We start from the raw sequence: 13,601 nt of genomic DNA, 5'->3' as shown, positions 1-13,601 counted from the left end.
ATCGGTTAATGATATCATCGTATTAATTTTTGTGAAGTCAAAAACACCCTTCAACTGATAAAATAACTAATTTATTCAATTTTTCAAATTTTACAGTAACTAATAAATTGGTTTTCTTTCTTTCTTTTATTTCTTAACGTAATGTACTGAATTACATATTTTTCTTTTATGTAAGCAGAAACGACGTGGTGCAATGATTAATATGTATTAATGCTATAGCACAGTTGGATGTATGGACAAGCGGTTACGAGACAGAATAGTGTAGGTGTGAATGGGGAAGGGAAGGGCAGGGCGGCCCCCAAAAAAAGCCAATATAAGCAGTAGGAGCATGCACTCATTCATATACAATTAGGGGGAAGACGAGGATGAAAGATGGCGGTATATATTCTTGGCTTTACCTTTAGTTTTCCAACCCAGTCCCAGGTCCCAGGTCGCAGGTCCCCACCTCCTGCGCCCTTTCTTTTCCCTTTTTATTTCCTATCAATTGTGGTTGTGTGTGAAAGCTGGTGGGATGGCAACCCTTGAACCCTAATTTCCTCAATTTTTCTCCTACCAACCTTACCTACAACCACATTGGACAAACACAAGGCACAAATTCCAAATCAATGTTGGGTGGCTATAATTATAATAAAAAAATATATAATCAATTAAATTCAACTATCTTCTATGACTGCTTCATTCTCAAATTATTCCATTTAATTAAGGCGTGCTCATTGGTGTCTTTAGTGTGTAATAATGTCAAATTCAAACTATAATTAGTATCCAAATGATTGTCCCTTTCACCCAGCTGCTACCAAATACAAAAATGGAATAGAATCAACTCTCACAATAATTAAATTATGGATCTACTAGTACTACAAATGACCTCGATTTCTTCGAATCAATTCAATTACCTTACCTAACTTGGGAGACGACACAGTCTGCTTTATTTAGACAACCACCTAATCAAAATTCTAACAGTCCACAATTCTCAACCGCTACCCCCACAACTTCTGATTGGGCCCATATGGAATTCATCTCAAGTTGGACTTTTTTAACAGGCCCAGTTTACGGGATTAAAAGCCCAGCCCATTAGGCTCGGTTTCGACGTCAAGGGCTTGTTAGTGGTGACTCTTTCAGGAGGGTGGATGTTTTGGAGGCTGCGGCGGATGAAAATCCATCACTAATTTATTTTAATGGTAAGGCCCTTTTTTATTTTTTGGCTCTTTTTCAATAAAATCTATTATTTTATCTTTTAGGACATTCAAACATAAAAAAATTAATTTTGTATATTGATATTTCTGAATCAACTAACATATTTAGAAATTATATACGCCATATTTGTCGGGTTTGTATCTATAATCTTTCGACAGTAAGACCCAACATTACCATTCAAATAAGAGCTTTTTATATATATATGTACAATTTAAAATTTCAAATATTAAAAACTTATATTATTTTATATTTTCATAATATGTATCTATACATACATTATAATAAATAAAAAAAATATTAATCGAGTTAAGTGCATGTTGAATGGAGTCAAGAACTCATTATTGTTTTTGTTCCAAAATCTTCTATAAACAAATTGAGTAAAGATCCCAATTAAATCAGGACCCATAATTTTCCCCCATTTGTACAGCGTTCCTTGCTAATAATAATAATAATAGGGTGGAAGTGGCAGGCACTTTTGTCCTAACATAAACCTGGTCACCTCACGTGAATCTTGTACCATTTACATCATCAGTCATCACTACCAGTACAGTACCTTAATTCCTGTCTATCCATGTGTGAAAGATATCATTCTGGATACTCACCCATATTTTTACTCCCCTCTTGACACCTAGAAGCTCCCCATAGATCTATGAACATCATGCACAAACATGGACACATTCCTCTAATTAAGTTAGCTACTTAGTATAAATTATGTGTCTTTTCCTACAACCTATGCAACATGACTATTGAGTGCAATTGTGGCCGCACCTGCGTTAGGTTAAAAGTGATTCTTGGAGTATGAAAGTGTATAATAAATTATATTATGTTAACGTGACATAAATGTGCATATACAAATAAATGAGGCCATAATTTTGTGTGTCGTATGTATTATTTTGTTATTGTCCCTTTGCAGCGGGTGTCAATAAAAATGGCCTACTTGCTTGCGAGTGATTGATAAATATTATTTTAGATAAATAATGAAGATGATGAAATAATAGAGTTACATAAAAAAATTAAGATAGTGTATTATTTACACTCGTTTCCATATTATTTATTAATAGGTATAATTACACTCACCTCTTATGAGGTTTTGTATAATTACATGTAAAATTTTTGTGATTTGAAAAATTATATTTAATTTTTCGTAAGTTTGTTTATGTCTAACAAATACGTTTCTCCATTAATCAAAATTCACTGAATTTATTGATATAAACTAAAAAAATATTGAATAAAAAATTATTTTTACCATCGATAGATTTGATGCAGGTCAAACGATTTTTTTTCTAATTAAACTATTCTTATAAAGGTGAAAATATACCTTCTCATATGTATTAATGTGTAAAAATAACGTATAAAAATAATTTAATCATTAAAAAAATTATTCGACCAGCAATAAATCAATCGATTGTAAATACGAACTTTTATCCAATTCATTTAATTAATATCAACAAAGTAATTTGATATATTTTAGCTGATGGAATAATTAATTTTTAGACGAAAGCAAACCATATAAATATTAGATGTAATTTTTAAAACTATATAAAATTAATTAATATATAATTATACCAAATTTTTAGGACAAAAAAGTGTAACTATCTCTTGTTAATAATATATGGTGCAGTGTATGAACACATAACTTATAGTAAATGTGAATTAATAATAATGATAGCGAGATCTACTAAGACGCATCAAAAAATAAATATAAGAAAAATTCTTGGGGTGCGTCATTGTTGAAATGACTGCCAATATCTTTCTGTCAGAATATTATATTACTTGTGGGTTTTCTATAATCCAAGTGGACTCTAATTAAATCTGTTCGATAACGTTTTACTACTCTTATTATTACCAAGTTTATTAGGTTGTCCAGTCCACCTAAACTATCTTTGTCGGATAGAGCTTTCTGGATTCCGGGTTCAGTAACAAAGTTCCGGGTCAAATCGTGATCAAACCCATATCCCCATTTTCGTGGATATGGGCAACACGGCAGTCATTAATTCCACCACCTCTCAGGTTTCCAGTGGAGTAAACTATGTGTGAAGACAAGACATACATACCCAGTACCCATGAATCATACCGTCCATTTCCACGTGTAAAATTATTATTTTCTCCATTGACAGCCTGTGCTACTTTTTTCTAGAAATAAATAATTACAATCAAGATTTAAACATCTTGGTTTAATTTTTAATTATTTCCTTGATCTAAGTGACAGGTAGGGTTTTGATTAAAATCGTGTAAATATCCTGTCAATATTTCCATTATTATGTTGATTTACACTACCACAATAACTTCAACATATAGTTTCTCGATTAATCATATTTGATCAAATTATATCGGAAGAGACTGTTTCCAAAACCTATCCGAACTAGTAAGAATCCGATAAAGTAATTGAGACCATTTAAGTGCGTAGATTTTTTATTATTAAAAGTCAACTTTGATCCCAATTGCTCAATTTGGACCGAACAGTGAAAACTAACAATCATCGTTGTTATCTATGATGTATTCGTGGCTAGACTCGTCTTGCGCACATATGTATAACAAATTGTCGTATATGATATTGCGCTCGTATATATCACTACATTCTATATATGAATGCGTCATAGGTCATTATCGACGAACATAATTCGATATTTGAATAAATAGATCTCACAATCCTAGTAATAATTCTTAAAGTTTTGAACTATGATATTATATTCCAAGGTAATAGACTAAGAGCAGTGGTAGTGAAAGTGTAAATTGCTTTAAATTTTAATGAGTAGTGTACCAATAAAGGTAGCAGTAAAAGAAGAATACTTTTTCATTTTTTTAAGGAAAAGAGATGAAAAAAATAGGACCTTTCTGGTAGGTCCAAGTGCTGGGGATAAGGACTTCATGCTACCTCACCTCACTTACTAAGTGTTTTTTTTATCTACTCTAAAATAATATAGAATTGGACCTACGTTTCTCAAACTTATCTCTTTACTATGTTCATAATAATAATAATGTAAAGGGAAAAGTATTATTTTAACCCGCTGAGTATGCCCAATTTTAATTTTAGTCTGATAACTATGTCCATTTGTGTTTAGGTCCAGTAACTTACGAATTGATTACTTTTAGTCCTCTGGCAGATTTTCGGACAATTTTATCCCTATGGGCAGTTTTAGTTCATATGCACTCATAGGGGTAAAATTGTCCGAAAATCTGCCAGAGGACTAAAAGTAAGCAATTTCGTAAGTTACTGGACCTAAACAAAAATGAACATAGTTATCGGACTAAAATTAAAATTAGACATATTCAACGGATTAAAATAATACTTTTCCCTAATGTAAAAAGTAACATTTGCAGTGGAAATGCAGAGTTGATTTGGTCAATCACAAAATGAAGCAGGCACTATATGTATATTTGATTTGGTGCAATTGGTTTGTGTGTCCAATCAGTGCCGATATGTTAATGTATTGGATAATATAAGTGGGCGTCTTTATAAAATTAAAAGAATGAGCGGTCCTTTTTGGAACAAGTTAAAAGTTTGGGTGTTGCATGTCAGGCTCATCTATGAGGACTTGATGTTGGTGGTAATTATTAAAGCAAAAATAGTAGAAAGTTTGTAGTGTATGCACATCTAAGGAAACTTGTGAAAATAACGGATATCTTATTTCATGATCTATGATGTAAGATAACCAACTTAGCCCAATTTCCAACAATTAATTAAATATGGCTATATATTTTAAATACATAATATTGTACTCAACGTTTCTTAGCATCTAAACTTTGGGGAACACTTATGTTTATTTTTAATTTTTATTGATGAAATATTATGTTTTTTTACTTTTTTTTTTTTGAATTATTTGACCCGAAATTGAAACTATAGTATTAGTAACCAGACAAGTAAGCTCCAATTAAAATTTTGATTTTCTTTTTAAAAAAGGAATAGTTACACTTTTCTCCTATTAGGTGTAGTTTAATTATACGTAAACCTCATTTAGTTTCAAAAATATCATCTAGCACCCATTAGATTTGTTTTCATCTAACAAATAAGTCTTTTCGATAGTACAAATTCACCAAATTTGATGATATTAACAAAAAAATTAAATAAAAATTAATATTTATCTCCAATTGACCTATTACTAACTTATTATAAGTCAAATAATTTTTTTTCTGACTGAACTACTCTTATATGATATACCTACTCTCATGTATTAATACGTGAAAATATATGAGAGTAATTTGATAATAAAAATACTTATTTGACCTGCATTAAATCAGTAATAAGTCCATAAGAGGTAGACATATTTTTATTTATTTTTTATTAATATCAACAAATTTGATAAATTTTAACTAATGAAAAAATTTATTTATTAAATAAAAATAAATTTTAAAAGTGGTAAATATAAATTTCAAATCACATAGGTCTACATTTAATTATATAAAAGGAGACTTTAATTATCCAAAAAAAGAAAAAAAAGGGGGGGGGTGTTGGGACAGTGAGAGAAATAATTGCGAACTCCACGCAATATTTGTCTGTTCGCCACATTCTTTGCTCCTACCTTGATTGACTCAATCCTGAAATGATTGAGCAGCAGAAAAACAAAAATACCCTCGTGTTTTTGTTCACAAGTTGAGGGGTATATTCCGGAACTCACCACCGGAAAGCAAAAAACCATGAGCCTGGCGCCGCGTAAGTATCGACAATGATTTTAGGTAGGAGAACAAGTTGGGCCCACCTCATCGGATAAACCCAAGCGGTTAGACGTCTCCGATGGCGCCACGTCCCCCTCCGTGGCTTTCCAATCCAAATTGAGGTGCCCCACAGACCACGAGATTAGGATAGGGTAGCAAACACATAATTACATTAAAATATTAATTTAAGAATATTCGAGTATATCCAAATGAACTGAGCAGATGAAATTATTGACCCTGACTGACGTGGATCCTGGTTGTCTGGTCCACCATATTGGACCACTAGATGCACTTTCACTAATCACAACTGAACATGTGGATCTATGTGGGGCCAGAGATGACCATGTGCGCCTCCTCTTGTTTTGTCCACGTAGGACAAATGGGTCCCACGCTTGCTTTTCCCCTGGTATATAAACCCATTTCCATGGATCGTTGAAAATGCAAGTCCTCTGATCACCAACAAATAAAGAAAGTAAAATTAAAAAAACAAGTACAGGCGTCGGCGGAAAAATGGGTAGAGTTCCCATAAACCACCGGATTCTGACTTGCAACGGCCGGGAGACGGAGTTCTCCGGCGAACCGGCGATAAACTTATCCGACGACACCGTTTTCCAGTTCCTCAGTGAAGAATGTGAGGGGTTGTCGCCGGCGAGTAGCATCGATGATAACGAAGATGATGAAGAGAAGGAAAACCAGAATGAAAACGAAAACGGAGGCTCTGAAGACGGCAAATTCTGGGAAACTCAACATCAGTTGTTGCAAGTAAGTTTTTTATGTATAATCATCCTTTGTTTTTCTCAATTATTATGCACGCAAAACAAAAACATCAAAATTCCACTAAACTAATTACCATTTTTTCAAAAGGAATCCAAATTGGTTTCGTTGATGATACATTCCTTTTCTGGATATAAATTTTTGTTCGACTAATTATACTTGCTCGTTCAACAAAATTGCTTATTGGACAATAGTTATGACTCAAACCAGAGATTTCGGAATTTAGCGTTCCTTTCTCTACACCCTTCAAAAATGTACAATGAACGATGAATCAAGCAATAATTGTTGCCTAATGATCAAATCAGGCAGCCTAATCAGTTCATTTCAGTTTTGTTAACGTAAAGACTAATCATTCCTAGCTACCTACCTAACTAACTAATCATTGGCCATTCGTATTCTCATGATCATCTACCTAATTATTGTTTGTCAATCTTTTGCAGTCGATAATATGCAGAACAACCTCTCTAGAGTCAAGAATCAGAAGTATCACTAAGGAAGCAGTGAACGAAGCACAAGAATCCGGCAACGTGTGCGCCTGCGGTAGACCATTTGACGACGACAATGGTTGCCGGAAATGTCTAATGCAGGTGGTTTGCCGACGTCTCCAGAATTCAGGCTTTAATACTGCAATTTGCAAGTCCAAGTGGAGGAGTTCACCCGATATTCCCTCAGGTACTTCAATTTTTCTCTTAATTCTAATAGCAGTACGTAATTGGAAATGTTAATGTGTTTATGCTGTATTGTACTCTGACAGTTCTCTTCTCTGATTTGTGACGGCAACATATACCATTTTAAATGATCAACTTGATTAATTATAATATATCATAAGATTTTTTATAAGATACATGCCTGAAACAGTCTGGAAATTGCTTGTTGATGTGAAGGAAGTTTCTTGTTTCCGGGGCCCGGAATTCTCGGTGGTTCTTGATGTATGATATTTTTGTGAGCCCAAACTGTAGAGAACCGCAGAATAGTTCTTGTTTTTATTCAATATTGAAATTGACATGAATACAAGAGACATCTGGAGAATTCGTCCACTACCACATAAATTTAACAAAATAATCACGTGCAGCATGGATATTGGATATTATTTGTGGAAACATCTAAAAATCGCATTCAGGGCACATCTTGAAAAAAGACATGATTTTTTCGTTTATTTTCTTGGTATTTGTATGTAATAATTTTGTCCATTTTTTCAATTGACTATAGAGATATTGATTCACATCAATAACCTTTTGGCCTGTAATCGTTGCAGGGGAACACACGTTTTTGGATGTAGTGGACAACTCAAATCCCAAGAAAGGAGAAGTGCGAGTAATAATTGAGTTGAATTTTCGGGCCGAATTCGAGATGGCCCGAGCCAACGAAGAGTACAACAAGCTGGTCAAGAGGCTGCCAGAAATATTCGTGGGGAAAATCGAAAGACTGTTGAGCTTATTAAAGATTGTGTGCGCAGCCGCGAAGAAGTGCATGAAGGAGAAAAAAATGCACATGGGCCCGTGGAGAAAGCACCGGTACATGCAAGCTAAGTGGCTTAGGACTTGTGAGCGGTCGGCTGCCGCTCCGCCGTTGTCGTCAGAGCACTCGGGCCCCCCAGCTCGGCCAAGAAGATCCATGCTCACCCTTGACATGATGGAAAAGGAAAACTTCTCCAGTTTGCATAGACCTGCGGTTGAAGTGGTGTAAATTTGGAGATTTTTGAGTTTTCCTTTATTATTATTTTCTTTTTCGTTTTCCTGTGTTGGCCTTTGATAAGGTTGTAGTTGAAGAGAAAGTGAGAGATCCATGTTTTTGGCAAGAAAATATGCGAGCTTCAAGTTTTGCGATACCATTACATCAAGAATGGAAGAAAAATATAAATTGGTTGAGAATGAAACTGCTGATTTACTACAAGATAGTTTAGCGTACCCACATATATTGGTCTAACTACCAGATGAAATTTAACATAGATTATTGCATAAATGTAGCAATGCAGAATTTACAGGAAGAACTCAATTTTTTGCATTAATGACTAAGCACAACTACAAGAAAAACTTATCCAAGGTTTGCACACAACACTCACTTCCAACTCAGACGCTAATGAATGTTTTTAAGTCGCACAAAACTGTAGTGCACATCCTCCAACTGATAGGAAAGACACTATCAATCATAATCAAACATTTCTCGAGCAAAGCATGCAGTTATCCACCATGTGTCAGCAGTTGTCATCAACGAGACAAGCACAACTGCCTCCACACGCACCGCAGGATTCACAACTGCAACACAACTGTTGTACTTGTACATCAATGAGCCTGAGGTACGGTGTTGCATCTGCTGGTTCACCAGTGTGCACACCTTCTGCCAATATGTCGCACTCAGAGTGCTGTTTGCGCGCACAACATCCTGTCATCTAAGTGTTGCCTATTGTGCGGTATATCCTGCTGATATAGGTCGCACAAAATCCGGATCGGGTCGCTAGATTCTTCTTTCGAGCTACCTGTTAGTGGATCCTGAAAATAAAGTAAATGTAAGACTAGTCGAGTAGCCCTCGGCGATGGCCCTCCGATGCCTAAGTTAGAAATGTGGGGTCGAAAAGGTGAGATCGAAAATAAATCGAGGTCGAATGAGATCAGAAAATGGTGATAAACAATAATAAATGTGTGTCTTTAAATAATCATAAATGAGATTATTTATAGCTATACAATACTGTCTGGGAGGGTGACACGTGGCTCTATTGAGATGTTGCTACCTCATCCAATCCAAGGGCAGCCACTGGAATTGACTTTCAACTTACTCAAAATTGGTCAAACTTGGTCAAAAATGATCAACTACAGATATATAAATGCCTTAAAAGGCAGGAGTATTTAGGTAATTAAATAATTTTCCTCATCACCTGCCTTCCGCATGTTGGATGCTATCTGGTCACAAAGCATCCAGCTTTGTTGTGCATGCCTGCTAGTTGTGCGCGCGGCACCCCGTACAACACATCCTCAACTTGGCCACCATCTAGCCGATGCCCGCAACCTTCCACACAGCCCACATTACATGCACGGCAAGCCTGTTTTCAAACAACCACAATCATGTACCACAACGAAATGAGACCACGATACCAGCACATTGCCGTCGAGGCCCTGCATAACTATTACTCTAACCGATGAACTATCTGCCTTAAACTTGTCCAACACAGCTAACTCGGGTGTCGGCACCCCATGCGACACTACCATGCAAGCTGCTTGTGTCAGCATAACTGGTTAATTGTGGATAAAAGCTAAAAGGAATGGCCGGTAAAATGGCCCATTGGGCTTTAGGGAAGAAGGACGCCAATCAGGATATACAAGGACTTTCTAGAGTAACGGGCTTGACGGTGTAAAGTCCATATACTTAGGTCCCGAATATTTCGTCTACTGTGGAAGCGAGCCCAACAGTTCTGCTACGCCACTGCTGCTGCTTTTCTAATATTTATTCATTACCAATCTGTGATGTGAAAAATTACAAAGAGCATGGAACTCAATTAGTTTATTAAAACTGAATCTAAAACACAGATCGACATAGTCAAAGCTGAATTATTGTTAGAAAAAGAGAAATACAGAAATCAGTATAGAATATGAGGAGTAGGCCTAAACCATTGGCAACGAAGACTAACTCAGTATTGAACATTAACAATGATTGTTCTAATTTTGTAAGAAATTCCCACCTAATCCGTTAGAGCAATCATCATCTTATACCAAATGATTCAACCTAATCATTGATCCATGTTTCGTTTAAGAAAAAGGGTAAGAGCCATGAGCTATCCATAGACTTTGTCTGTAAAGCCAACATCCAGAATATATAGAGAGCACCACCTTTTTACAGAGATCAAGTACAGTTTACAAGAATGAAGGTATCATAGATAAAAGAAATTTTCCGACAACCAAAAGATTCGTGATTCAATACTCTATGAGATCTGCATATGAACATCAGCACGTCCATTTCCACTCCCACGCAATTCAGGCCCTGAAATTTTGTGTAAACATTCAATCCACGAAGATTGATACAGGCAACTAAAACCAGCAGTCAATCAGTATTCATCACCTACCCTCTACAATATTGGTATTGGACCAAGAGAGTGACATTGAAGTGGACAATCCCCGTCTAATCTCTTCAAACGTTGGATGTGAACTAGAACCACTGCTAAAGCTCTGAGGATATATAGACCATATTTCGTCTGTTTTCATCCTTTCTAGGAGATACATGTCCATATCCTCCCCTTCCAACTCATCAACCTCAGTATTCCCTTCAAACAATTTCACTACTTGTCTCATTGTCGGCCTGGCGTTGGGGTCCGGATGCGCACATAACAGGCCTAAATGAAGCACTCTCTCCACTTCCTCTGTATCAACTCCTCTATCTCTTAATCGTGTGTCAACCACATTAAGCAATTCACCTCTTCTCAAGAGCTCCCATACCCACTCTACCAATGGTGGCTTGCCTTCTTCTATCGGTCTTCTACCACACATGACCTCCAAAACCAAGACCCCATAGCCAAACACGTCGGTTTGCGTTGATGCCTTCCCGCTCTTCACAATCTCCGGCGCTAAGTACCCGACCGTTCCCACCACGCGTGTAGTCCCAGCCACCTTATCATGGTCATGCATCTTGGCTAACCCGAAATCACCTAGCCTTGCATTCATTTCTTTATCGAGCAGCACGTTGCTGGCCTTAATGTCTCTGTGTAGCACCTTGCGCTCCCATCCATAATGCAAATACAGGATTCCGGAAGCTACTTGCTTTAAAATTCTGATTCTGTCTTCACAACTCAGCATCTTGCTCTCATCACATTCAAACACCCTCTGGTCAAGACTTCCGTTTTCCATGTAGTCATATACCAAAATTAGGCTGCCCTTCTCTTTTTTGCACCAACCTCTCAATCCCACCAAATTCCGGTGCTTTAATCTTCCCAAGCTTGATATTTCAGCCAAGAATGCTCTTATCCCTTCACTGTTCGCATGAGAAATGCGCTTCACTGCGACCTCTGATCCTCCAGGAAATGACCCTTTGTAGACTTCCCCGTTTCCACCAATACCAATTACATTTTCTTCTGAAAAGTTCTTAGTTGCTGATTCAATTTCTTGATAAGTGATTCTATGAGGCCAATACTCAAATTCCCAATCTTCCATTTTCTCCCTGTCCTTTCTAATTCTCCTATTCCTTCTGATCAACAAGAAAGCAACAAAAGAACCGGTACCGACTAAAACCAAAACACCCAGTGTCAAGCCCGCAATAAAACCTTCGGTTCTATGAATTGGAGTCCCGGGGAGCTCGAACGAAGGCAAACCCCTTGTGATCAACATCTCGCTAAGCGAAACATTTGTATTGCTAAAGCTCCAAGCTAAAATCTTGTGACTTTCAATCAAAGCTCCAGTGGCTGCAGTGAATCCCACGTACATTTCATCCTCAAGAACTTGTGAAAGATTAACAGAAACGCTCAACAACGGTTGATTAGGCCTTTTTATCCCCACAGGCGCCATAGTGACATTAACAATATCGTCGGCATAATCAATCCATACTTGGAAATTCTTCCCATTATTAAGAGTCAATTTCTTGAAGGAGTTCTCATCAGGGCTGCCGTCCTCTTTCCTCCGGTGACTATCAGGCCAATAGCCCGCTTCATAAGCGCTTACGGAATTGAGTGAGTTCACATCAACACCGACATGATTAGCATTAATATCCTGAAACTCTTCGTTCTTGAAAACATCAAACTCAACACCGAATACATGGTTATTAGGATTCCCGTTATTTGTGAAGTTGAACAGGCCCAAGTGTTGAGCTGAGCTGGCACCTTGGATTCCGTCATGCGGCACAAACAAGAAAACGATGCCGTGTCCAGGGAGCCTGCCCTCGTAAGGCGCCATGGCAAAAATGAAAGAAGTTGAAAACGGAAGAACGAGTGATGAATTGGGCTGCTTCGTGGGGATCTTGGAAGGATAAAGGGCACGTCCGATGGAGAAAGTCGTGTCATTAGTTAGTGTAAGAATGCGGGATTCGATTGTGGCGTTGCCGTAGAGTGATACATCAGAGGGGCCGAAGCCATTGAAGAGAAAATCGAGGGCGGAATTGAGTGGGATAGCAAGAATTGCAGTGAATAGGCATAGCAGAAGTTGAGGGGTTCGTTGTTTCTTCATTGGGAGCGTAGCGGAGATGGAAAGAGGTGACTCTCGTGGAAATTATTTTCAGAAAGTGGGGAGGGAGGAAGAGAAAGGAAATCCAAATGGAAAAGAAAGGGTGTCATGTAATGTTAGCTGCCGTGTGCTCCTGTTGAATGTTTTTTATCAAATTAATGTGGTCAGACTTGGCCATCGCAATTTACCTTTTTGCCCCTCGTAATTATATTTTTCTTATTAGTTTTTTACTTTTTCTGATGATTGATTATGTTATTAACGGGGCGGTGGATTCTTAAAGCTCAAATACGACATGCCAATGAGTAAAGGTTCAATCATATAAAATTTCTATCTTTTTATTGAGATGGGAATGAGATAAAATTACAAAGCAGCAATTGGCTGATTTATGTAAAGACAGTAGTTGACGAATTTGGAAGGTTGGATGTGGACAAGTGGATGACGAAAGGGCAATCCGGGGATTCTAGATAATGGTTGAATAAGGAAGAGGGAGGAGGGTCAAACTTCAAACAACAGGAAGCTTCCTCCACCTTTCATACTAAAAACAGGATCATATTAACATAAACACAGCATCAGAGGAAGTTAGCTGCCGTCGGGCCGGGCCCCCATTAACCTTTTGGCTCTACCAATTCAAAGTTATCGAGAAATTGAACGAATATAACTATATAGTGAAGTTGGATAACAGCCAATTTGTGGCTGGATATGTTGATGTACGGAGAGGGGGTCCGCCTGGCTATTTCGGCATAGCTTGTTACTATCGCCACATCTTTTAATATTGTCAACCCAAATAGTGGGTTGGTGATACCCCGGGCCCAGGACCCAGTTAGTCAACGCTTGCGGCTCCAA

The 13,601-nt window shown here is 37.2% G+C and overlaps 2 protein-coding genes across 3 annotated transcripts; one reads left to right on the top strand and one right to left on the bottom strand.

The window, feature by feature from the left end:
* The first annotated feature begins 6,287 nt into the window (after nt 1-6,287).
* Nucleotides 6,288-8,497, top strand: LOC105175543 (uncharacterized). The gene is made up of 3 exons (XM_011098008.3): nt 6,288-6,609; nt 7,062-7,293; nt 7,877-8,497. Exons 1-3 carry the CDS (start codon nt 6,358-6,360, stop codon nt 8,305-8,307), a joined length of 915 nt encoding a protein of 304 aa, XP_011096310.1. The 5' UTR covers nt 6,288-6,357; the 3' UTR covers nt 8,308-8,497.
* A 1,902-nt stretch (nt 8,498-10,399) lies between these two features.
* LOC105175542 (L-type lectin-domain containing receptor kinase VII.1-like) lies at nt 10,400-12,877 on the bottom strand. 2 transcript variants are annotated; one of them, XM_011098007.3, is made up of 2 exons: nt 10,676-12,877; nt 10,400-10,593 (listed from the first exon to the last, which is right to left on the bottom strand). In XM_011098007.3, the coding sequence occupies exons 1-2, from the start codon at nt 12,759-12,761 to the stop codon at nt 10,535-10,537; spliced, it is 2,145 nt and encodes a 714-aa protein (XP_011096309.1). In that variant the 5' UTR covers nt 12,762-12,877; the 3' UTR covers nt 10,400-10,534. The 2 variants fall into 2 exon arrangements, with proteins under 2 accessions (XP_011096309.1, XP_088732506.1); XM_088876380.1 differs by having other exon boundaries at nt 10,400-12,877.
* Between the last annotated feature and the right edge of the window lie 724 nt (nt 12,878-13,601).

Source organism: Sesamum indicum, linkage group LG12 (genome assembly GCF_026168435.1).
Source record: "Sesamum indicum cultivar Baizhima isolate 11 linkage group LG12, ASM2616843v1, whole genome shotgun sequence".
In the NCBI taxonomy this organism is placed as follows: Eukaryota; Viridiplantae; Streptophyta; class Magnoliopsida; order Lamiales; family Pedaliaceae; genus Sesamum; species Sesamum indicum.
This window is presented reverse-complemented; position numbering and strand designations above follow the sequence as displayed.